The sequence below is a fragment of the Phycodurus eques genome, chromosome 8, assembly GCF_024500275.1.
Source record: "Phycodurus eques isolate BA_2022a chromosome 8, UOR_Pequ_1.1, whole genome shotgun sequence".
Classification (NCBI taxonomy): Eukaryota; Metazoa; Chordata; class Actinopteri; order Syngnathiformes; family Syngnathidae; genus Phycodurus; species Phycodurus eques.
This window is the reverse complement of record NC_084532.1, coordinates 2,660,868-2,686,884: the sequence shown is the minus strand read 5'-3', so window position 1 is coordinate 2,686,884 and position 26,017 is coordinate 2,660,868. Positions and strand designations below refer to the sequence as shown.

The 26,017-nt window shown below is 43.3% G+C and overlaps 1 protein-coding gene across 4 annotated transcripts in view; it reads left to right on the top strand.

The window, feature by feature from the left end:
* Positions 1-326: 326 nt before the first annotated feature.
* LOC133405931 (GDP-L-fucose synthase-like) overlaps positions 327-26,017 on the top strand; it is a 29,653-nt gene continuing 3,962 nt past the window's right edge. The window contains exons 1-8 of one of the 4 annotated variants that reach the window (XM_061683022.1): positions 327-463; positions 826-969; positions 1,074-1,188; positions 1,292-1,420; positions 16,453-16,526; positions 16,797-16,930; positions 21,782-21,913; positions 21,997-22,076. In XM_061683022.1, the coding sequence (XP_061539006.1) occupies positions 842-969; positions 1,074-1,188; positions 1,292-1,420; positions 16,453-16,526; positions 16,797-16,930; positions 21,782-21,913; positions 21,997-22,076 (792 nt within the window). In that variant the 5' untranslated portion in view covers positions 327-463; positions 826-841. Of the gene's footprint in view, positions 468-822; positions 970-1,073; positions 1,189-1,291; positions 1,421-16,452; positions 16,527-16,796; positions 16,931-21,781; positions 21,914-21,996; positions 22,077-26,017 lie in introns of all 4 variants that reach the window. The other 3 variants (XM_061683023.1, XM_061683020.1, XM_061683021.1) reach the window with 3 other exon arrangements.

Genomic DNA, 26,017 nt, shown 5'->3' with positions numbered 1-26,017 from the left:
CTCATGAGAGCAACTATAAGCTATATATATATATATATATATATATATATATATATATATATATATATATATATATAAGCTAACTATAGCTTGTTTCATTTATGAATTGAAAACTTTTTCTTAAATGCTTCACCACGCCACACTGTACATACTTTATTGTTCGCGCTTTAACTGTTTTTTTTTCAATGAAAAATGCAGTACCGTACCCTTTTTGTAAAGTTTAAAGAATCAAAATCCAAACTATCAAAGTATTGTAATCTTATCGCCATTAGTCCAATGGTATTATTTTGAAAGCGGAACCGGAAGTGTTGATTTGGATGGTGTCAACGATTTATGGTTGTCGTGTAGTTAATCCACCGAGCTCGATTGACGGTTGTGTTTTGTTTTTTATCCATAATTTCGAAGATTTAGTCTTTGAGTACGTTCTTGTAGAAGAGGGGTGAGGTGATACGAGTTTCTACACGGAGGTACACATTCTATGCTATCAGCTGCTGCCTAAAATGTCCAAATGCTAGTTAACATCTACTTTACGTGAAGTTAGACTTCAGTAAAGCCGATTTGCCTAAACACTGTATCGCTCAAGTTTTAATTAATTCATTCGAAGAAACTCGGTTGCTTTATATATTTTTAAATTTGCTAGAATTATTTACATTTCGTTCGTCGTCCTTAAAATCCCCCCCTCCATTTCAAAATCATGACATGATATTCACTAACATCAACTGTTTAGGCAATACCCGGCCTACTAAATTCTTCCGATTTCACGCGATTTTAAAAAGTATTTAATCTCCTCATAGCTAATGATGCTGTTTTGTGTTTGTCCAGTAGAGCTGTCAGTGGTCCGATGAGGGTTTTGGTGACTGGAGGCTCTGGCTTGGTGGGGATGGCCATACAACATGTGGTCAAAGAGGAAAGGGGGGGGTACGAAGGAGAAGAGTGGATCTTCCTCTCCTCCAAAGATGCCAACCTCATGTGGGCACAGACTAACTCAAATAATATTTGCATTGTTACGACTGAAAAACACAACCCCAAAGTTGCTCTAAATTGTCCTTATTCTTGACATTCCGGTCTTTTAGGAGCATGAAAGAGACACGGGACGTGTTTAGGAAGCACCAGCCAACCCATGTTATCCACCTGGCTGCCATGGTGGGCGGCCTTTTCAAGAACTTGAAGTGTAACCTGGACTTTTGGGTATAAATCCATGAAACTGCACTTTTACAGTATGTACAGTAGTTTCTGCACATTTAGGATCAAATTTGTCACTTCTGGCTACTGTTGTGTCTCTTCTTTTCAGAGGAATAACATCCATATCAATGACAATGTGCTGCAGGCCGCACATGAAGTTGGTGTAGTGAAGGTCGTTTCCTGTCTATCCACCTGCATATTTCCGGACAAGACCACCTATCCCATTAACGAGACTATGGTAAGAGGCATTTGTGTATATGTGGTATACTACTACCACGTTTGTAGTTTTTACCGCAACATAGTCTTATGATGGTTGTTTTGATTACATTACAAACCAACTTTAAATCGGAATTTAAGCAATTATTAATGGCCTTTTTGGAAGGTCAGTCAGGTAGAATTAGGCTAACATAATTACTACAAAGAGCTACTTATTATTTTGCTTTAAAACTGATTTCATTGTCATTGAGGCGCCACACTGAAACAGGGAAATGGAAAATTGACTGCAAAGTCACATTAATGCCAGAAAGCGGCATAATTGCTTTTTATGAAAAGACTTGAAAAGAGAAAAAAAACAATATACCTCATCCCAGTTCCCCATTCTGCTGTATTGCCTATATCCCAATTTTGGGGGAATGGCTATTGCCAAGGTGTGTCAGAAAAGCTGCAGGACTGGTGTCACAACAAAAAGATCCTGCGGCAATAACATCGTTCATTGCATGAGAAGAGGTGAGACTTTGTGGCAGGATCACTTCACCATGACACCTGCTCACACTGCCTTAAGCATCTGACAGTTCCTGGCCAAGAGGAACATCACCTTGCTGGAGTAACCTCCCTACTCACCCAACAGTGTCAGTGTCATGGTGGGGCATGTGTGGGCCACGCCCCCCAAAATGACTTACTGCACCCCCCCGCCCCCAAATGTACCGTATCACACCTTATCATCAGACAGCTTACTGCTTTCAAACTTAGCCCAACATTTCCTCCTCCACAGCAATAGCCTATGCAAGCGTTCATTCTCCACTTTGAGAAGCACGTTTTCAGACCACAGGTGCACAATACTCCATAAAATAAAAGGCCCATGTTGGTTCAGCAGGTGTTTCAGAGACGTGACCCAAAAGTGAGTGGAAGGACACCGTTGCCAGCCCGTCACATATAGAAAAATGCCCAGTATGCCGACTCAGTTCTTCTAAAGTAAAGCCATGTGTTTAATTTATACCTTATGCCTGGCGTCGAATACTTGTTTTATAACTCTTAATGCTGTGTGTGTGCGTGTGGCTGCTGTGGCATATGCCGTAATTTCTCGTTGGTAATGCGCACCCATGTGAAATACGCACCCCTAAAGTTGACCTCAAAATTCTGGAAAACCCTTCCACCATTTTTACAATGCATGATTTTGCTTCTACCCATATGATCAAAACATGAAGTATTGTCTGTATTTTGTTAGTTTTTTTCAAAGAATTATTCTGAACTGAAGCACTTTATTTGAACACAATACTTTATTTTTATTTATTTGCTCTTATTTTGAAAGTTCACAGCCCTACTTTTATTTAGTAAATGAGAAAACACACAGTTGTGCTCATATGTTTGATTACCCAAGCAGAATTTGTAAGATGTGTACAATTCTTTAAAAAAAATATGAAGGGCCAGGCGAAATATATTTTATTTTAATAGCATTCAAATTAAACGGTCAAGCATTTCAGAAAAGCATTATAATTAAACAAAACATAACCGTAAAGGAATGAATGATGGTTGTCGTTCAGTCGTATTTAAAAATATATCTATATTTTAGAAATTCTGCCAGGGTATGTAAACTTATGAGCACAACTGTACATATAAGCAGTCATACGTACCCCTGTCATATTGGAATGAAAGTGTAGGCTACTGCTTTTTCATAACCTCTAGATGGCGGCATACATTTATAAAATGGGAAAGTTTTTTTTTCCCATTTTCCACTATACTCGTGTATAATGCGCATTATACACAATAAATTATGGTACCTGTTTTAATGTTGTGTGTGACTGCACAAGACACTGTGTCATACAATATGTATTTTAGAAAGCTTTAATGAATATGTGTGTGCGTGCGCGGGTGTGCATTTTTGGGGCTATAAAATGTGCCCCCCCCCCCAACTGAATGCCCACCCATCTCTCAAACACTGTCGCCCGACCTGGCTCTGGTGATTTTGTCCAAGCTCAAGGGGGTCATCAAGGTTTTGAAGACATGGACGACATCAAGATGGCCGTGATGACAGAGTTGCAGAGGATCCTTCCAGGAGTGCTTGAAGGTGTGGCAGAGAAGGCTGGAGAAGTGCATTCGACCCCAAGGGGGTATTCCAGGAAGTAGGTTATGTGAAAACTCTGATGAAGTTAACCTTGTTATGAGGGGAAAGTCTGAATTATCCAGTGTACAGAGCCGCGCAAGTAAAATTTTAAGTCAGTCACCACAGTAACAGTGGTGTACCTAACCTGCTCGCTAGTGACTTTTGTTTGTAGAGTAGGAGTGGCTAGCACATCCGCCTCACAGTTCTGAGGTTGTGCGTTAAAATCTCGGCTCCGGCCTTCCTGAGTGGAGTTTGCATGTTCTTCCAGTCCTTGCATGGATTTTCTTCTTCCCACATTTCAAAACATGTTTATCAGGTTAATTAAAGGCTCTTAACTTGTCGGTGTGAATGTGAATGGTTCTTTGCTTTATGTATGACCTGTGATTGGCTGGCGACCAGTCCAGGGTGTTGCACAAAATCAGCTGGTATGGGCTCCATCTTACACGTGACCCTTTTGAGGGTAAGCGGTACAGAAAATGGATGGAAGAGGTTTTGTGTGGCGATGCAGAGCATTATGCATAAAAGCAAGTGTTTCTGCCGGTGAGTGACCCTCACAGTTACTGTAATTGTGGTCTTCCGTGGGCACAAACTTGCAAGAAAAATCAAAGACACCACAGGATTGCAAGTGATTAATGTACAGTGCAGTGGAAAAGGTATTGGCCCCCTTTTCAAATTCTTATATTTTTGCATAGTTTCACCTGCTTTAATGTTTATGATCATCAAACAAACGTAAATATCAGACAAATATAATCCAAGTGAATTTAAAATGATGCTTTTAAATGGTGATTTCATTTATTAAGGAAAAAAAAATATTCAGTTACCTGGCCCGTGTGAAAAGGTAATTACCCCCCTTGTTCATTAATTAATTGTAACTCATCACAATAATACAATATAATTTTCACTGATCCCAAGCCTGATTACCTCCAGATCCAAATAAATTTCAGAAAAGTGGGGAAATAAAATAAATGACATCTATCAGTCTGGAAAGGGTGACAAAAGTTGTTGTATACTGAAGACATTTGTGTTTCAGATCAAAAGATGAATATGAGACCAAAGTTCAAAATTCCAGCTTTCATTTTATGGTATTTACATCTAGATGTGCTAAACAACTCAGGACAGAGCACCTTTTGTTTGAAGTCACCCACTTTACAAGTGAGCAAAGGTATGAGAACAAACATTATTAAATTAAAGTGAATAACATGTAATATTTGGTGGCATAACCCTTACTTGCAAAAACTGCATCAAGCCTGTGACCCATTGACTTCACCAGACTGTTGCATTCTCCATTTGAAATGATTTTTCAGGCCTTTACTGCAGCCTCTTTCAGTTCTTGTTTGTTTCTGGGGGTTTCTCCCTTCAGTCTCCTCTTCAGGAGGTAAAATACATACTCTCTTGGGTTAAGGTAAAGCTATGTACGGCTTCCTTAATCTGGTCCACTGAACATTTACAATCGTCCTGTAATATTTGTTGCATTAATTTAGCGTTTTTTTCCTAAAATGTGTTAAATATACTTTTTTTGTTGTATTCATTTCTATTATTAAATAAATGATTGGTTTGATATTTTAAAAGTCATGTCAAGTTTATTTATATGAACCTTAATCACAAAAGAGTCTCAAAGGGCTTCACAGGCCCACAGTTGACAAAGATCGGTGACACCCCGTGATGTAAACCCCCCAACCGGGCAAGGAATACATATATATTTAATGATGTATTTTTTTCTAAATATTTTTTTTTATTATTTCTCATGTAATTAGAATCACAAATTTAAATAAAAATTATATTTCATTGATTATGATAAACTTGTTTATTTTTTTTCATTTATCTAGTGAAATAAATGGTTTATTGATGTAAATAAAATATTTTTTTTAAATAAACTAATTTTATTATTAATATAAACCTTTTTTGATACGCAGCTATTTTTTCCACCTCATCTACGAATGACCTGGCCCATCTGTCCATTTTAAAAATGTAATGTTGGCCTTGAGTAAAAAAGTTTGCTCACCTCTGGCCAAATTACAGTAGATGTCATTTTGGCTTCCATCACTGCACCTCAGAATCAGAATCAGAATCATCTTTATTTGCCAAGTATGTCCAAAACACACAAGGAATTTGTCTCCGGTAGTTGGAGCCGCTCTAGTACAACAAACAGTCAATTTACAGAACACTTTGGGGACATAAAGACATTGACAAAAAACAATTGTGCAAAAAGATGCAGAGTCCTCTAGCACTTAGAGCAGTTCGAACGACTAATATTGCAATAGTCCGGTGCAATGACCATTGTGCAAAGGGCGCTGAGACTTCAAGGAGTGTATGCGGTTTAAAGTGACAAGTAGTGCGATCATCTGGGACAATGTCGGTTGTGCAAATGTTACAGATACTCCTCAATCAGTGTGCAAATGGAGCAGATGCTACTCTGGCATGAGTGGCCAGTATATGCAAATAGTGCAGCATGGCGAGACAACTACAGTGAGTGCACAAGTAATAAATAATTGGCCCCACAGAAATGTGACAACGAACTCAAGTCAAAAAATTGCCAGCTTGTTGTAATGGAATTATAGGTTAGGTGTTTAAGAAGTTGATCGCAAGAGGGAAGAAGCTGTTGGAATGTCTACTAGTTCTAGTTAGCGTTGATCGGTAGCGCCTACCTGAGGGAAGGAGCTGGAAGAGCCGGTGACCGGGGTGCAGACGGTCCGAGAGGATTTTGCACGCCCTTGTCTTAGTTCTGGCAGCGTGCAAGTCCTCAATGGTGGGTAGGGGGTTACCGACAATCCTTTCAGCAGTTTTGATTGTCCGTTGCAGTCGGAGTTTGTCCTTTTTTTGTAGCAGCACCAAACCAGACTGTGATGGAAGAACACAGGACCGATTCGATGACCGCTGTGTAGAACTGTCTCAGCAGCTCCGGTGGCAGGCCGTGCTTTCTCAGAAGCCGCAGGAAGTACATCCTCTGCTGGGCCTTTTTGAGGACGGAGTTGATGTTGTTCGCCCACTTCAGGTCCTGAGAGATTGTAATTCCCAGGAACTTGAAGGTCTCGACGGTTGACACAAGGCAGCTGGACAACGTGAGGGGCAGCTGTGGCGAAGGATGCCTCCTGAAGTCCACGATCATCTCTACCGTCTTGAGCGTGTTCAGCTCCAGGTTGTGTCGCCCGCACCACAGCTCCAGCCGCTCCGCTTCCTGTCGATATGCAGACTCGTCGCCGTCCTTGATGAGGCCGATGACAGTGGTGTCATCTGCAAACTTCAGGAGCTTGACAGTCGGGTTCGCTGAGGTGCAGTCGTTCGTGTAGAGAGAGAAGAGCAGCGGAGAGAGGACACAACCTTGGGGCGCCCCAGTGCTGATGCTGCGTGTGGATGAGGTTGCCTCCCCCAGCCTGACCTGCTGTGTCCTGCCCGTCAGAAAGCTGTAAATCCACTGGCAGATGGCAGGTGAGACGCTGAGCTGGAGAAGCTTGGTTGAAAGGAGTTCAGGGATGATGGTGTTGAACGCTGAGCTGAAGTCCACGAACAGGATCCTCGCGTAGGTCCCTGCACTGTCGAGGTGTTCTAGGATGAAGTGCAGTCCCATGTTGACCGCATCATCCGCAGACCTGTTCGCTTGGTAGGCAAACTGCAGGGGGTCCAGCAGGGGACCTGTGACACTCTTGAGGTGGTCCAGCACGAGACGTTCAAAGGACTTCATGACCACAGATGTCAAAGCGATAGGCCTGTAGTCATTCAGACTAGAGATTGCAGGTTTCTTGGGGACTGGAATGATGGTGGAGCGTTTGAAGCAGGATGGAACTTCGCACATTTCCAAAGATCTGTTAAAGATCTGAGTGAAGACTGGAGCGAGCTGGTCCGCGCAGACTTTGAGGCAGGATGGGGACACATGGTCCGGTCCTGTTGCTTTGTTAATCTTCTGTTGTTTGAAGATGCGTCTCACATCCTGTTCATGGATGGTTAACGCAGAAGTCAGAGGTGTGGTTGTGGTCGCGGGTGCGGCCGGGTGGGTGTGTGGAGTGAAACTGTCCTTTTCAAATCTGCAATAGAAGGTATTCAAGTCGTTGGCTAGTGTGCTATTGTTCTCAGCTTGGGGGGATCGTCGCTTGTAATTAGTCAGCGATTGGAATGCACGCCAGACTGATTTCGAGTCGTTCGCGCTAAACTGTTTTTCCAACTTTGCTGCATAGATCCTCTTTGCAATGTTAATTTCTTTAGTAAGCTGGTTTCTAGCTCGATTATACAGGGCCCTGTCCCCGCTCTGATATGCATCTTCCTTAGCTTGGCGAAGCTGCTTAAGTTTAGCAGTGAACCACGGCTTGTTGTTGTTGAATGTCCGAAATGATTTTGTTGGTACACAAACCTCTTCACAGAAACTGATATAGGATGTGACAGTGTCCGTATATTCATCCAGGCTGCCAGCTGAATTTTCAAAGACACTCCAGTCTGTGCAGTCTAAACAGCTTTGAAGTTCCATCTTTGCTTCATTGGTCCACTTTTTGACTGTTTTCACTGTAGGCTTCGCACATCTAAGTTCTTGCTTGTGCGTCGGTATTAAGTGAATTAAGCAGTGATCAGACGAGCCCAGGGCTGCACGAGGTATAGCACGGTATGCGTTTTTTACCGTAGTGTAGCAGTGGTCCAAAGTATTATTTTCCCTGGTAGGACAGTCGATGTGCTGCTTGTATTTAGGGAGTTCGTGGTTGAGTTTAGCTTTGTTAAAGTCCCCGAGAATAATGAGGGGTGAGTCAGGGTGTTTTTTTTCAATTTCGTTGACTTGTTCGGCGAGCGTTAGCAATGCGGCGCTCGTGTTAGCTTGCGGTGTGATATAGACTCCAGCCAGTATAAACGATGCAAACTCACGTGGCGCGTAAAATGGTTTACAGTTCAGAAACAGCGACTCCAAATGCGGGCTGCAGTGTGTGCTGAGCACCGTGACGTCCGTACACCATTTTTCGTTTATATGGAGGCATATCCCGCCGCCCTTCGTTTTTCCCGATGATTCCATGTCGCGGTCCGCTCGATGAATGTTGAAGCCGGGAAGCGTGACGGCGCCATCGGGTACGGCGTCGCAAAGCCAGGTCTCCGTGAAGCACATGGCCGCGGAACGTCCGAAGTCTTTACTGGTCTTTAACAGAAGATGAAGCTCGTCCATTTTGTTGGGTAGGGAGCGTACATTCGCGAGGTGGATCGACGGGAACGCCAATCTGTGTCCTCTCTTGCGGAGTTTCACCTGAATTCCGGCTCGTTTTCCTCTGTGGCGCCGCTTCCGCATCCATGCGCCGAAAACCGCGGACGCCGCTCCGGTGAGTAACTCGGGGAAAAAACTGAGCGGATTTTCGAAAGTTGGTGACAGAAAGTCCGGAGTAGCCTCCTTGATGGTTAGCAGGTCTCCCCTTGTGTAAGTGAGTCGTGTAAGGTCTCCAAAGACGGACGAAAAACACAAAAACAAAGACAATACTAGAGAGCGCGTTACCGAGGCGGCCACACTGGTAGGCGCCATCTTGAAAAAGAGAGAAAATGCTGAAAAATGCTGAAAATGTCTCTTTGTTATATTGCAGCCATTTGCTAAAATCATTTAAGTTCATTTTCCTCTAATTATTATACACACAGCACCTCATACAGACAGAAAAAAAATGGAATTGTTTAAATCTTTGCAGATTTATTAAAAATGAAAAACTGAAATATCGCACAGCCATAAGTATTCAAACCCTTTGCTGTGACACTCATATTTAACTCGGGTGTTCTCAATTTCTTCTGATCATCCTTGAGATGGTTCTACACCTTCATTGGAGTCCAGCTGTGTTTGATTATACTGATTGGACTTGATTAGGAAAGACAAACACCTGTCTACATAAGACCTTACAGCTCACAGTGCATGTCAGACCAAATGAGAATCATGAGGTCAAAGGAACTGCCTGAAGAGCTCAGAGACAGAATTGTGTCAAGGCACAGATGTGGCCAAGGTTATAAAAATTTCTGCTGCACTTAAGGTTCCTAAGAGCACAGTGGCCTCCATAATCCTTAAATGGAAGACATTTGGGATGACCAGAACCCTTCCTGGAGCTGGCCGTCTGGCCAAACTGAGCAATCGGGGGACGAGAGCCTTGGTGAGAGAGGTAAAGAAGAACCCAAAGATCACTGTGGCTGAGCTCGAGAGATGCAGTCGAGAGATGAGGGGAAAAGTTCTAGAAAGTCAACCATCACGGCACCCCTCCACCAGTTGGGGCTTTATGGCAGAGTGCCCCAACGGAAGCCTCTCCTCAGTGCAAGACACATGAAAGCCGCCCGCATGGAGTTTCCTTAAAAACACCTGAAGGACTCCCAGATTGTGAGAAATTATTCACTGGTCTGATGAGACCAATATATAACTTTTTGGCTTTAATTCTAAGCGGTATGTGTTGCGAAAAACAGGCACTGCTCATCACCTCTCCAATACAGTCCCAGCAGTGAAGCATGTTGGTGGCAGCATCATGCTGTGTTTTTTTTTTTTCAGCTGCATAGACAGGACGACTGGTGGCAAACAAATGGAAATATGAATGCGGCCAAGTACCGGGATATCCTGGACGAAAACCTTCTCCAGAGTGCTCAGGACCTCAGACTGGCCCGAAGGTTCACCTTCCAACAAGACTATGACCCTAAGCACACAGCTAAAATAACAAAGGAGTGGCTTCAGAACAAATCTGTGACTGTTCTTGAATGCCCCAACCAGAGCCCTGACTTAAACCCAATTGAGCATCTCTGGAGAGACCTGAAAATGGCTGTCCACCAACCTTCACCATCCAACCTAACAAACCTGGAGAGGATCTGCAAGGAGAAATGGCAGAGGATCCCCAAATCCAGGTGTGAAAAACTTGCGTCATTCCCAAAAAGACACATGGCTGGCTGTATTAGCTCAAAAGGATGCTTCTACTAAATACTCAGCAAAGGGTCTGAATACTTATGGCTGTGTGATATTCCAGTTTTTCTTTTTTAATAAATCTGCAAAATTTCAACAATAAAAATTTTTTCTATCAATATGGGGTGTTGTGTGTACATTAATGAGGAAGAAAATGAACTTAAAGGATTAGCATTATCACATCTAACTCAAAGATTTAAGTAACTTATATTTCTTTTCTTATGTTTTCGGGATATTGGGGCTTAGCCGCAGGTGAGCGCTACTCAGACTCGATTGAACTAATTCAGATCGGGGGTATTCCAGCAAGCAGGTTCAAAAGCAGGTTCAATCGAAACCCAAGCTCTGACTTGACTTACCCCGAACTAAAAAATAGTTATCGTTCAGGTCCAGAAAAGCTGCTCTGAAAAGTCTAAGTACGCTCACTTTGAGCTAAGCTTGTGCACGGCCACAACCAAAAGACATCATCAATGGAACCCCGATATGTCAATTCACCATAGAAACCAATAAAAACGTCAGGTTCCGTGCTTCCGCTTTGGGATTTGAGGTGCTAATGTGATATGAAAATATATTCCTGAAAAAAAAAAAAAAGGAACACTGCTGTAGCAGTGATGGAAAAAGAAGCAAATGATGCACAAGTGAATGCAGAAGTTTCAGTGCTTTGAATGCACTGACGTAACATTTAAACACATTTAAAGTAGCAGCATACAGGAATATATTTTGAATCACATCTGATTTTCATTTACCGTGTGTGCAATCCAGCGTCTAAACGTGTACTTGGAAGCATTTTATTGAAATATAAAAACATCAGTCAAAGCATACAGTATTTTGCTCAGCCATGATGACATTTTTAATAAAGTAAATACTCGAATAATATTCAACAGGTTTTTAGTCAACACAATTTTATTTACGTATTTGTCTTATTCATCTTTCGACCCAAATGTAGCGTATATACAGTAAATAAAACCTTTGATTTGTACTCTGCCAAGAGAAAAAGATTGTGTGCGAGAGCAGTGATGGGATATGCATCACTTGTCCCATCCACCTCACCTTTGGAAGCCAAAATAACTTCCAATTAGACTGCATTTTTGTGTGCTCAAGGATTTTTAAAATGGACACATGGCCCAGGTCATTTGTAGAAGAGGTTAAAAGAAATAGTGTATAAAAAATGATTTAATAAATAATAGTACAATAAAATGTCTTCTTTAAAAAAACAATTATTTTACGTAAAATAAATCAATCAACCGGTGGCATGGTGGCCGACTGGTTAGAACGTCAGCCTCACAATTCTGAGGACCCGGGTTCAATCCCCGGCCCCGCCTGTGTGGAGTTTGCATGTTCTCCCCGTGCCTGCGTGGGTTTTCTCCGGGCACTCCGGTTTCCTCCCACATCCAAAAAACATAATTGGAGACTCTAAATTGCCCATAGGTGTGACTGTGAGTGTGAATGTTTGTTTGTTTGTATGTGGCCTGCGATTGGCTGGCAACCAGTTCAGGGTGTACCCCGCCTCCTGCCCGATGACAGCTGGGATCGGCTCGAGCACGCCCGCGACCCAAGTGAGGAGAAGCGGCTCAGAAAGTGGAAAGGCATTAAGGGTAGAAGTTTAGGGGCAGGGTTTAAATTATTTTACCATGGTGGAGATGGGAAGAGAAATGGAGTCGGGGTTGTTTTAAAAGAAGAGTTGGCTAAGAATGTCTTGGAGGTGAAAAGAGTATCAGATCGAGTGATGAGGCTGAAATTTGAAATTGAGGGTTTTATGTGTAATGTGATTAGTGGCTATGCCCCACAGGTAGGATGTGACCTAGAGGTGAAAGAGAAATTCTGGAAGGAGCTAGACGAAGTAGTTCTGAGCATCCCAGACAGAGAGAGAGTCGTAATTGGTGTAGATTGTAATGGACATGTTGGTGAAGGTAATAGGGGTGATGAAGAAGTGATGGTTAAGTACGGCATCCAGGAAAGGAACTTGGAGGGACAGATGGTGGTAGTCTTTGCAACAAGGATGCAAATGGCTGTAGTGAACACTTTTTTCCAGAAGAGGCACGAACATAGGGTGACCTACAAGAGCGGAGGTAGAAGCACGCAGGTGGATTACATCTTGTGCAGACGATGTAATCTGAAGGAGGTTACCAACTATAAGGTAGTGGTAGGGGAGGCTGTGGCTAGACAGCATAGGATGGTGGTGTCTAAGATGACTCTGGTGGTTGGGAGGAAGATTAGGAAGACAAAGGCAGAGAAGAGAACCATGTGGTGGAAGCTGAGACAGGACAAGTGTTGTGCAGCTTTTCGGGAAGAGGTTAGACAGGCTCTCGGTGGACGGGAGGAGCTTCCAGAAGACTGGACCACTGCAGCCAAGGTGATCAGAGAGGCAGGCAGGAGAGTACTTAGTGTATCTTCTGGCAGGAAAGGAGAGGAGACTTAGTGGTGGAACCTCACAGTACAGGAAGTCATACAAGGAAAAAGGTTAGCTAAGAAGTGGGACACTGAGAAGACCGAGGAGAGGCGAAAGGAATACATTGAGATGCGACACAGGGCAAAGGTAGAGGTGGCAAAGGCCAAACGAGGCATATGATGACATGTATGGCAGGTTGGACACTAAAGAAGGAGAAAAGGATCTATACAGGCTGGCCAGACAGAGGGATAGAGATGGGAAGGATGTGCAGCAGGTTAGGGTGATTAAGGATAGAGATGGAAATATGTTGACTGGTGCCAGCAGTGTGCTAGCTAGATGGAAAGAATACTTCGAGGAGTTGATGAATGAGGAAAATGATAGAGAAGGGAGAGTAGAAGAGGCAAGTGTGGTGGACCAGGAAGTGGCAATGATTAGTAAGGGGGACGTTACAAAGGCATTAAAGAGGATGAAAAATGGAAAGGCAGTTGGTCCTGATGACATTCCTGTGGAGGTATGGAAGCATCTAGGAGAGGTGGCTGTGGAGTTTTTGACCATCTTGTTCAATAGAATTCTAGTGCGTGAGAAGATTCCTGAGGAATGGAGGAAAATTGTGCTGTTGCCCATTTTTAAGAACAAAGGTGATGTGCAGAGCTGTGGCAACTATAGAGGAATAAAGTTGATGAGCCACACAATTAAGTTATGGGAAAGAGTAGTGGAGGCTAGACTCAGGACAGAAGTGAGTATTTGCGAGCAACAGTATGGTTTCATGCCGAAAAAGAGTACAACAGATGCATTATTTGCCTTGAGGATGTTGATGGAAAAGTACAGAGAAGGTCAGAAGGAGCGACATTGTGTCTTTGTCGATCTAGAGAAAGCCTATGACAGAGTACCCAGAGAGGAACTGTGGTACTGCATGCGGATGTCTGGAGTGGCAGAGAAGTTTATTAGAATAATACAGGACATGAATGAGGTGTACTGTAGGTGAGGTGTACTGTAGGTGTGACAGACCAATTTAAGGTGGACGTGGCACTGCATCAGGGATCAGCCCTGAGCACCTTCCTTTTTGCAGTGGTGATGGATAGGCTAACAGATGAGGTTAGACTGGAATACCCGTGGACCATGATGCTTGCAGATGACATTGTGATCTGCAGTGAAAGCAGGGAGCAGCTGGAGGAACAGTTAGAAAGATGGAGGCATGCACTGGAAAGAAGAGGAATGAAGATTAGCCGAAGTAAAACAGAATATATGTGCATGAATGAGAGGGGTGGTGGGGGAAGAATGAGGCTACAGGGAGAAGAGATAGCAAGGGTGGAGGACTTGAAATACTTGGGGTCAACCGTCCAGAGCAATGGTGAGTGTGGTCGGGAAGTGAAGAAACGGGTCCAAGCAGGTTGGAATAGGTGGAGGAAGGTGTCAGGTGTGTTATGTGACAGAAGAGTCTCTGCTCGGATGAAGGGCAAAGTTTATAAAACAGTGGTGAGGCCAGCCATGATATACGGATTAGAGACAGTGGCACTGAAGAGACAACAGGAAGCAGAGCTGGAGGTGGCGGAAATGAAGATGTTGAGGTTTACTCTTGGAGTGACCAGGTTGGATAAAATTAGAAATGAGCTCATCAGAGGGACAGCCAAGGATCGATGTTTTGGAGACAAAGTTAGAGAGAGCAGACTTCAATGGTTTGGACATGTCCAGAGGAGAAATAGTGAGTATATTGGTAGAAGGATGATGAGGATGAAGCTGCCAGGCAAGGGAGCTAGAGGAAGACCAAAGAGAAGGTTGATGGATGTCGTAAGGGAAGACATGATGGCAGTTGATGTTCGAGAGGAAGATGCAGGAGACAGGCTTACATGGAAAAGGATGATGTGCTGTGGCGACCCCTAACGGGACAAGCTGAAAGGAAAAGAAGTGTATATGTATGTATGTATATATATATATATATATGTGTGTGTGTGTGTGTGTGTGTGTGTGTGTGTGTGTGTGTGTGTGTGTGTGTGTGTGTGTGTGTGTGTGTGTGATATATATATATAAATTAACAAACAGGCACGGTTGGGCGGCTGGTTAGAGCGTCAACCTCACAGTTCTGAGGACCCGGGTTCAATCCCCGTACCCGCCTGTGTGGAGTTTGCATGTTCTCCCCGTGCCTGTGTGGGTTTTCTCCGGGCACTCCGGTTTCCTCCCACATCCCAAAAACATGCATAAATTGGAGACTCTAAATTGCCCGTAGGTGTGCATGTGAGTGCGAATGGTTGTCTGTTTGTATGTGCCCTGCGATTGGCTGGCAACCAGTTCAGGGTGTACCCCGCCCCCTGTCCGATGACAGCTGGGATAGGCTCCAGCACGCCCGCGACCCTAGTGAGGATAAGCGGCTCAGAAAATGGATGGATGGATGGATGGATGGATGAATAAACATGAACACATTTTAACCAATAAAATAATTCTCAATTCAATTTTTTTTTTTTTTTTCAAATTTCAACAATTGCTTTAATAATTAAAGCAATTGTTGAAATTTTCAAATCCATCCATCCATCCATTTTCTACCGCTTATCCGGGTCGGGTCGCGGGGGCAGTAGCTTTAGCAGGGACGCCCAGACTTCCCTCTAACAGATAAGCAGTGTTTGCTTCAGGTGGGTAGAGACGTCGAAAGTCAGGATAGAGCATACTGTTGGTCACGCAGTCTGTTACCCCGGTGAATGAGTCGGAATTCCTCTTACCCAACTATTTGAAACAGATTGATCAGGTTTTTCCTCATCTCAGGGTCAACTTCCTCCAAGTTTTCACGTAACCTGCTTGCTGAAATACCTCGAGCTGTTCTGGACCCGAATGATTACGGTTTTCAAGTTCAGAGGAAGTCAACTCAGAACTCAGGTTTAGATTATGAGTGTGTTCAACCTGCTTTCTGTAAAACCCCCAGGGGGATTACTTTGAACAGGAAAACTCTTCAGGTACTTTTCTGACACACTTCGTTCATGTAATTTTCAAGTGACACATACTGTATCTCAGGGGTGTTCGCGGCCACATTCACCCCAATTTGATCTGAAGTGGGCCGAACCAGTATATCCGTGGCCTTATAAGCTATAAATCATGACAATTACATTTGTTACAATCTTTTGGGTGCACATAATTACAACATCATTTAGGAAAATAGTCACATTTATTATATTGTTGCAAATCTTGTTTCAAATCACATGAGCAATCTCAAATGTCAAATGTGTTTCCTGAATACATGCAATAGCCTGCATGCTCAGTTGCCCAAATTGCACATAAATAACGCTACAAGCATCAACACTCTGCAATGACAACAAAGAAATCATCAAAAATGCATAAATAATAATTAATTGCTTCACTTTTCATTAGTCTGGGCTGACCATGAGGATAACCTTGCTATTACCTCTAATTTACCATATTAGGCCTTACTAGTGGTCTATCTATGCTTTAGCTGTAGTTTGGATTCACAGCCGGTATCTATCCAATCAGTAATTTATACTGCACACATATTGGTAGATATGCAATATGTGTCAGATTATAATCCACATTTATTTGAAAGAGGTCAGATTCCGATATCTGATATGTGATCCCATCGTTTTTTCGATCTGTGCTGCCATGATACATATCTAAATTGTTACTGGAACAATGCAGTATAATTCCGCCTGAATTTGTGTTGTTTTCCCCAACAAATCTTTTCCACAGATCCATAACGGCCCACCGCATGAATCCAACTTCGGCTACGCCTATGCAAAAAGAATGATAGATGTTCATAACAGGTAGGACAATGACTTTGCACCATTGCAGATTTCTTGGCAGAGCTCATAAGGTTGCAGTTCAATATCAGAAGTATATTTCACATTGTCTGAGCCAAGCCCTACTGATATCCTATCAAAGACAATTTTTGCCTGCTGGTTTTGAGGGTTAGAAGTTTTTTTCAGCCAGCTTTCTGCAATTGCCAACTAATTTTCTTCATTACTAATCAATGCTTGCTCAGTGGGGACTTTCCACTGTTACATTGTCTAATAAACTGCACTGGTGTTGCACAGGGCCTATTTCGAGCAGCATGGACACTGCTACACTGCGGTGATCCCCACAAATGTGTTTGGTCCCCATGACAACTACAGTATTGAAGATGGTCATGTGCTGCCAGGCCTAATTCACAAAACGTACATTGCCAAAAGTAAGTTACATCTTTTTTTTTGTAGGTAAAAAAGGATGCACAGGTTCAGCACTTCTCTTGCACTGAAATTCATGTTGTTTTTACAGCAACATTTCCACAAAGCAGTACCGTCCACTTTTAGCTTGCTATGATTTGGGATAATAGTTTTGATCTGGCTTGTTTTTTTTTTTCTTTTCTTTTTCTCCTTTTCACTGCAGGGTTTGTATAGGTGGTTGGCTATAGTTTTGTCAGCTTTGTAAACCTGCTTGATACAGTGCAACACAATAAGCCAGAATCGCCTTCAGTTGCAGAACTCTTGCAAGGCCGCAAAATCACTTACATTTTTCATGTGAGAATTATATTTTGGTTTGAAAACCAATTTGATGTGATGGTAATTGTCAGTCCTATAAGTGGTGTTTACAGATCAAGTGCAAGGGTGGCCAACACACGGCTCATCTGTAAATAAGTAAATTTTTAACTTCATCCTTGAGCTCTGTTTACACTTTCGCTAGTATCCATCCATCCATTTTCCGTAACGCTTATCCTCAATAGGTGTGGGCTCCATTGATGATGTCTTTTGGTTGTGGCCATGCACGATCTTAGCTCAAGTGTGCTGTCGCCAATCTCAGTTAACTCTGGGCGAGAGGCGGGGTACGCCCTGAACTGGTCACCAGCCAATCGCAGGGCACATACAGCAAGTACAGAAATTAAATTGTTATAAAAAAATGAAATGACACAGGTAAAAATATTGAACACATGAAGAAAGGGAGGTGCAAAAAGGCATGGAAATGCTTAAAATCTCTCAATAATCAAACGGCAATCCGGCGGCCCCTTGTCAGTGCAAATGAATATCAGCTGGTTCAGTCCCAATTGATGGCCTACACAAAGGTGTCATTGCCAAGGTGTGAGTCAAGACACATCTCATGATGGGTAAGAACAGAAAGCTGTCTCAAGACCATCGCAAACTAATTGTTGCAAAACATGACGATGGCATTGTTTACAGCAGTGATTTCCAACCTTCATGGAGCGAAGGTACATATTTTACAATTGAAAAATCTGGCATAAATAGATGAACAAAGATATATTATTTATTGTAGATATAATTATTTTGAAGAATTAAGTAAAATTTTATTATTTCTCACAGCACACCTGAAGAGCGCTCATGGCATACTAATGTTCCATGGCACACTGGTTGGGAATCACTGGGTTACAGGCGCATATCTAAGCTTCTGAACGTTCCAGTGAGCACGGTTGGGGCCATAATACGAAAGTGGAAAGCCAATCATACCACCATAAATTTGCCTAGATCAGGTCCTCCTCTAAGATTTCTGACATAGGAGTGCAAAGAAAAATCAAAAGAGTTGTCCAAGAGCCAAGGACCACCTGTGGAGAGGTTCAAAGACCTGGAAGTAGCAGGTACTTTTGTCACAAGGAAAACAGTGAGTAATGTACTCCGCCCCCATGGCCTGTATGCATGCTCACCACGCAAGACCCCATAGCTGAGAAAAAAGCTCATTTAAAGTTTGCTGAACAACATTTTGACAAGCCAGTTAAATACTGGGAGAATATAGTTTGCTCAGATGAGAGCAAAATTGTAGTTTGGATGCCATAATGCACACCACATTTGGAGGAGAAAGGGCACGACTGTTATGGGTGTGTGTTATGGTTGTTGTCTTCCCCCTGCCTTGTACACGCCTGCTCCTGAGAACATCTTCCCCACGTGTGCCTCGTTTACCCGAATTACCCTATGCATTTAACCATGTCTCATTCTTTCTGGTCGCCAGTTCGTAATACCTTGTTGTCACGTTCCAGCATTCCTTATTTCCTCGTCACTGACTCATAGTAAGCCTGACCCTGTTTTGATTATTGACGTTTTCTTTTGCCTCACGTTTTTGGATGCGGATTGCCTGTCTGTGTACTGACTCCTCCCCGTTTATTAAACTACTCTTTTTTTAAACTGTCCATTAAATTTGAGTCGTGCATTATGGGTCCTGTCCTTTGTTCCGACCATGACAACTCCACATCACCCTAAAAATACAATACCAACAGTGAAATTTGGAGGAGGGAACATGATGGTGTGGGGCTACCTTTCAGCAAATGGTACTGGTAAACTTCACATTATTGAAGGAAGGATGAATGGGTAAATGTACCGAGATATTCTTGACAAAAATCTGCTGCCATCTACGAGGAAGATTAAAATAAAACGAGGGTTGACATTTCAGCAAAATAATGATCCAAAACATACTGCCAAGGAAACTCTCAATTGCTTTCAAAGAAAACAAATAAATCTGCTAGAATGGCCCAGCCAATCACCTGACTCCTGACTGAATCCAATCGAAAATCTATGGAAAGAACTGAAACTTAAGGTCCATATAAGAAGCCCACGGAACCTTCAAGATTTGAAGACTTCTTGTGTGGAGGAATGGGTCAAATTCACAACAGAGCAATGCATGCAGCTAGTTTCTCCATACAGGAGACATCTTGAAGCTGTCATTGCAAACAAAGGCTTTTTTACAAAGTATTAAATAAATTCCAGTTGGCGTGTTCAATACTTTTTCCGTGTCATTTCACATTATTACACACAACGTAGTTTTTGATTTTATTTGTTCTACTTTCTTTGTATGTATGGATAACTTGGGTTGTTCCCAACATCTGGTGAAATGTTCATGTCAGTAGCATCTTTGGAAATATATTTGAGAAAAATGGTTAAGTGTTAAATATTTCAGCCGCTGTATAGACAAACAACCATTCACACTCATATTCACACCTACGGGCAATTTAGAGTCTTCAATTAACCTACGATGCATGTTTTTGGGATGTGGGAGGAAACAGGAGTACCCGGAGAAAACCCACGTAGGCACAGGGCGAGCATACAAACTCCACACAGGCGGGGCCGGGATTTGAGGCAATTTTAACCCGGGTCCTCAGAACTGTGAAGCGGATGTGCTAACCACTTTCGCAAATATATTTGTGAGAAACTCTAAATGCACATTGTTGTTTAACTAAACTGCCATACAGTCACTACTAGTTTTTCAGCAAATTTTGTCATAATGTGACTGAGTAAAAACTTTCAGACTTATTAGTTGACTTCCAGTAACTTCCTATAAGAATTTTGCAATCCTTATGCCCTGTTAAATAAAATTTGTGTCATTGTAAGGTGCGTTCATAAGATCATTTTAGTTGTGATTTTTCTGTAGCCCTACGATTGGTCAGCGACCAATCCAGGGTCTACACGACTTCCTGCCCAAAGTTAGTTGGGATAGTTGGGATCACCTGCAGGCCAAATGAGGACATGCAGTATAGAAAACGGATACATGGATGTTATCTGGCCATGAAAATTCATAAGCTTTTGGACATTTTAATTTTCATCTTCAGTACAGTGAACTCCAGTTTATCACAGGAGGTACTTAACGCTTTTTTTTGTAGTTTTACCCCTCCTACACCCTTTAAACACACAAACTCATTAAAACACACATCCTTTGCTCCTGTTATCACCTCCTGTCAAGAAATGGGAGACTCGTAAAGCATCACTTTGAGGGAATGAAAAGAAGACTTGCTCGCAGTTCTCCAAATTAGAGGAACCGTGTGCTTGCTTCAAGCTATTTGTCAAATCCTAGTTGTTTACATTAAAAGTGACACACAAAACAAAAAATAATTAAGCATTGTATATTTAAAACAAATGTTCATCCCAACCATATAAAGTCCACCACCAGAATCCTAATATATCATGTGAAACGCCATAAAAAGGCTAACAGAATTTAGCATCCGTTACTGTAATTGTGAACCTTCAAACCTTCACCACTGCTTATTTAACACAGCACAGTGTAGGGACCTTCTCTGCCTCTACTTCTTGCTCTTAATTACGCTGCATCTCCATCCTCCTGGCATTTTCCGGCACAATGTGGTAGCCAACGACACTGAAGGCGAGCAACTCTTAAATTCAGTTGGTCTTTTGTGTGAGGAGTGTGTTTCTAGACCTGGTCCATCCAATCGTGCCTTGAGATAACTTCAGTTGTGATTTGATGCTATATAAACAAAATTCAGAGCCACCTGTATACTGTAGACCTATAAAACAATTATCACTTTAAAATCCGCGAAATAGCGGGGGTGCAAAAGATGAACTGCAATATAATCGCCGTTCACTGCGCAGAGTATCCATACCTATATACCCACTTGACTCTTACAAACTAGATTTGTCCCATACATTCTTTTAAATTAAAAAGGGTTTATGAAAAGGAAGTGAAAGGATTTTCCCTCTAATTTACCATTTCTAACCTTTGTAAAAAATAATAGTTTATTAAGTAAAAATGTTTTATATATATATATATACATTCCAAGGTTCTGTCTGTGTGTAATCAACTCAGAGACACTGAACTCTTTGTTAAACATGTAATTTTGTAGTCATGGAAAACCATAAAACCATTATTTTTATTATTGCTTGGGCACGGCAGGATACATCCAGAGCAAAAACCTGTTGACTGGATGTTCGTGATGTTGCAATTGTTTACAAACCAACCGATGATTCGGATGAGAAAAGCGAACTTCAGGTGTGAAAGCACCCTCAGTTTTACTCATGATTATGATCACGTTTTCGCAAGTCCCAGTAAGCTGTATGCTCTTTTGATTTATGTGATATACTGTATACATTCGAAATAGACATATTTACGGCATTTTACCACAAATTAAAACCATTCTTAAGGGTTTTAAAGGTTTCTGACATGCAATTTTCAAAATACCTAAATGATCAAGAATTACATCACTCTTTTTAACACCCTTACAATTTAGTTTAGTACATCTGTTGCCAAGGACTGATCCATGCAAAGTGTTTGTGTACTGAACAATATGTATCTACACTGTTGTTATGATGGTTAGAGGAGGGGAAGGCCTTGGTCGTCTGGGGCTCTGGCACTCCCAAAAGGCAGTTCATTTACTCTTTGGATTTGGCTCGTCTCTTCCTCTGGGTTTTGAGGGAATATCCAGAGGTTGACCCCATCATCCTTTCTGGTAAGTCCTAATGCATGTACTATGCAGTTAAACAGGAGAACTCAGAACATCTGAAATTGAATTGTTTTGTCTGTTGACTTAAGTTGGTGAGGAAGATGAAGTATCAATCAAAGAAGCAGCAGACACAGTTGTGCAAGCATTGGATTTTAAAGGTGAAGTGATTGTATCCTAAAATACATGCAGAGGTACTGTAACTGATTTCATAGCACATTTTTAAGTCTGCAACAGGTATCTGTACATCAGGGATGTCAGACTCCGTAGGTCGGGGGCCCTATTAAGCCTAATTTAATGTCAAAGGGGCAGGACCACAAAAATCTTACCATAAGTTTTTCCATTTGTTTGCAAAAAAAAATCTAATACATTACAAATCTTGTTTTAATCATTTTGCAAACCATCCTCAGATTTCTTTGGAATATTTTGTTTGAGTTTGTCATTTACAACATGTGCATAATAACTGATGACAGTGATTGTATTTTAAGTCACAGGTATTTGGAACTGTAAAATATTGCATTATAACCATTCTTTTTTTTTTCAGGAGTAATTATGTTTGCAATACCCCTTTTGTTTTAGTGCTACTGAAAAAATAATTACCCCTGATGCTTCTACAATAAGGCCATTTCGTGAATTACGTGAAATCTATAAATGTACTAGTCTGTCATGAACGGCTGGAGACTGGACCCAAGAGCAGGTGGAGGCTGAGAGGTTGTGATTAACAGTTTCTTGAAAAAGGGGAATGTAGATGGTCCTTGAGGTGCGCTATTTGGTTGTGGAGGCAGGGAATGCATGGCAGGCGGTGACGAGGGCAGGCGGCTGGCTTGGCGGTGTGGTGGTAGGAATTCACTTGGCGAGGAAAATGGAGGGAACACCGAGGACAAGGAGACACACAGAGGTCAGAAAGGAGACGAGGAATTGTGTAGCTTACGTGGAGACTGGGGAGCTGTTGTACCGCTGGAGAAGCTGCAATACTGTGGCAAGGATTTCCGGGATCAGGCAGGCATAAATGCAGGTGGTAACGAGGGCTGATTGGTGACAAGTGCTCGGCCCAGGAAGGTGCTGGAAAGAGAGTGGAGGGGAGAGAGCACAAAGCGCCACCCAGGCTTCAACAGTAGAACTGCAGGGCAGCTCATGACAGTAGCCCCCTCTCAACAGATACCTCCCGGGATCCTGCCTGGCTTCCCCGGGTGAGCCGCATAAATGTCCGAAAGAAAGGAGTCGTTGAGGATCAGTTTACAGAAAATCCAGGAACGCTTCTCCGTACCATACCCCTCCCAGTCTACCATGTACTGATAACCCCTCCCCCTGGGCCTCACATCGAGAATGCGCAAACCCGTGAAGGCCAGATGGTTGTTGATAACAGGGGGGGGTATGGCTGAAGGGCTCAGAGCACAGGTGGAGACAGGCTTGAGCAATGACACGTAGGTTGGATGACGTTTTAGAGACTGCGGGAGTTGAAGTTGAACAGACATGGGATTGATTATTTTAATGATGGGAAACGGACCGATAAAGCGCGAGTGAGTTTGCGGGATTCTGTTTGGAGCGGGAGGTTACGGGCAGAAAGCCAAACGGACTGAACCCACCTTGTACTCAGGTGCAGGGGAACAACAAAGGTCCGCGAGCTGTTTATTCCTCTCTGCAGATCGGAACAAGGCCGCCCTGACGTCCTTCCACACTGACTGGACCCTTTTCAGATGATCCCTCACCGCGGGAACCGCCACCCCATGCTCCTGTTCTTTAAATAATGGAGATTGGAAACCGTAGCAGGCCATGAACGTAAACATACCGATGGCAAAGCTGGTGAGGGAGTTGTGGGTGTATTCAGTGCATGGCAGAAATGAGCTCCAGGAGGTGGCGTTGCGTGCGACTACGCAAGGAAGGGCTGATTCTAGAGATTGATTTGCCCACTCAGTCTGGCCATTGGTCTGTGGATGGTACCCAGAGGACAAGCCTGCTGCTGTGCTCACCTCTTTGCAGAATTCTTTCCAAACCAAGGAGGAGAAAACTGGGGACCTCGGTCCGAGACAATGTCGATGGAGTTACCGTGGAGTTTGAAGACATGATGAACAAGGAGGTTAGTAGTTTCAAAAGCAGTGGGTAGTTTGGAAAGGGGTATGTAATGGACATATTTCGAAAATCGATCGACAACACTCAGAATGATAGTGTTCCATTCAGAAGGAGGCAGGCCGGTGATGAAATCTAAAGCGATGTTGGACCATGGGTGGCTCGGGATGGGTTAAATTTTGTCCAAGAGGCTGTACCGACAAAGCGAGGATAGTCTCGGGTTCTGCAGGGCTGGAGGGGGGTGAGTATATGCGGGAGAGGGCGTCAGGTTTGCTGTTGCGGCATCTAGGTCGGAAGAAGATGCTGAAATTGAATCGGCTTAGGAACAGGGCGCAGGGAGCTTGTCAGGGGTTAAGACGTTTAGCGGAACGCAGGTAGGAAAGGTTCTTGTGATCAGTCCAGATGATAAATGTTACTTCAGTCCCCCTCCAACCAGTGCGTCCACTCTTCCAATCCCCATACGATGGCTAACACCTCTCTTTTGCCAATGTCCTAAATCCTCTCGGCAGGGGACAGGCGACGGGGGAAAAAAGGCACAGGGATAGGGATGAAGTTTCTGGGACGGGGGTCCCGCTGCGAGAGGACGGCCCCTGCCCCAGTGTCCGAGGGGTCAGGGTGACGAAGGATGGAAGCATTGGTGAACAGGGTTTTGAGTTGGCTGAAAACTTGGGATCCTGCCGGGGTCCACTGAAAGGGAGAACTGGTGGATGTGAGTCTGGTGAGGGGAATTGCGACCTTGCTGTAACTGCGGATGAAGCGGCGGTAGAAGTTGGCGAATCTGAGCAAACGGAGTTCTTTCCGGGTGGTGGGAATGGGCCAGTCAATGATTGCTTGGATCTTGGCAAGGTCTGGTTGCAACTGTCCTTTGGCAATGATGTAGCCTAAAAAATGTACGGCAGAGAGGTGGAATTCGCATTTTTTGGGTTTGACATACAGGAGGTTTTCAAGGAGGCGCTGGAGGACTTCGTCTACATGACTGCGGTGTTCTTCAGGGGCGCAAGAGAAAATGAGAATGTCATCCAAGTACACAAAAAGAAACCGTTTTTTATGTCACGGAGACTGTCATTGATGAAGGATTGGAAGACTGTTGGGGCGTTGGTTAATCCAAACGGCATGACCACATATTCAAAGTGTCCGAGAGGGGTATTGAAAGCAGTTTTCCATTCATCCTCCTCCCAGATACGGATGAGGTGGTAGGCATTTCGTAGGTCCAATTTGGTGAATATCTGAGCGTCAATGAGGGGTGGTTTATTTTTAACGGTGATGTCATTGAGTCCACAGCAGTCTATGTAGGGGCGGAGAGTGGTATCTTTTTTCCTCAACAAAGAAGAAGCCAGCCCCAACTGGAGATGAGGAAGGTTGAATGAGTCACGGATATAGTCCTCCACTGCTTTTTTTCTAAGGGCGGGAAAGGTTGAAGAAGCGACTGTAGGGAAAAGGGGGCCACGGTAGAAGAATAATTGCGCAGTCGTAAGGACAGTGGGGGGTAGAGAAACGGCCAGGTCGTATTTGAACGAGAGATCATGATATTCTTTGGGGACACAGGAGATGTCAACTGATGTGGCAGATGGTGGTGGTTTACAAAAGGGCGGTATAGCAGAGAGCAGTGGCAGTGAGTTATCTATCCGGTGATAGATAAGTGCGTCCAGTCTATGGTGGGGTTATGTTTTCTGAGACAGGGAATTCCGAGGTCTAATGGGGTCTCAGGGAAAGTGATAACAAAAGGATGTTCTCACGGTGATTTCTGGAAATAAGCAAGGTGAATGGCACTATTTGGTGGGTGACAGGGGAGATAACTCGCCCATCCAGGGCTGTGACTTTCTTGGGAGATGTGAGTGGTTGGAGAGGGAGTTGGAGCTGATGTGCTAATCCTTCATGAATAAGTTATCATCTGCACCGGAATCAATAAGACCCATTATGGGTGTGTTGTGAGCGGAACCTAAAATGCAAGTAGAGACGGTCATACGGGAGGGAGAGCTAGAGGTGGTTTCGGTTCACCGCGGCGCTCTCGGTACGTGGCGAGCCTGGTCTTTTGGGTCGCAGGGG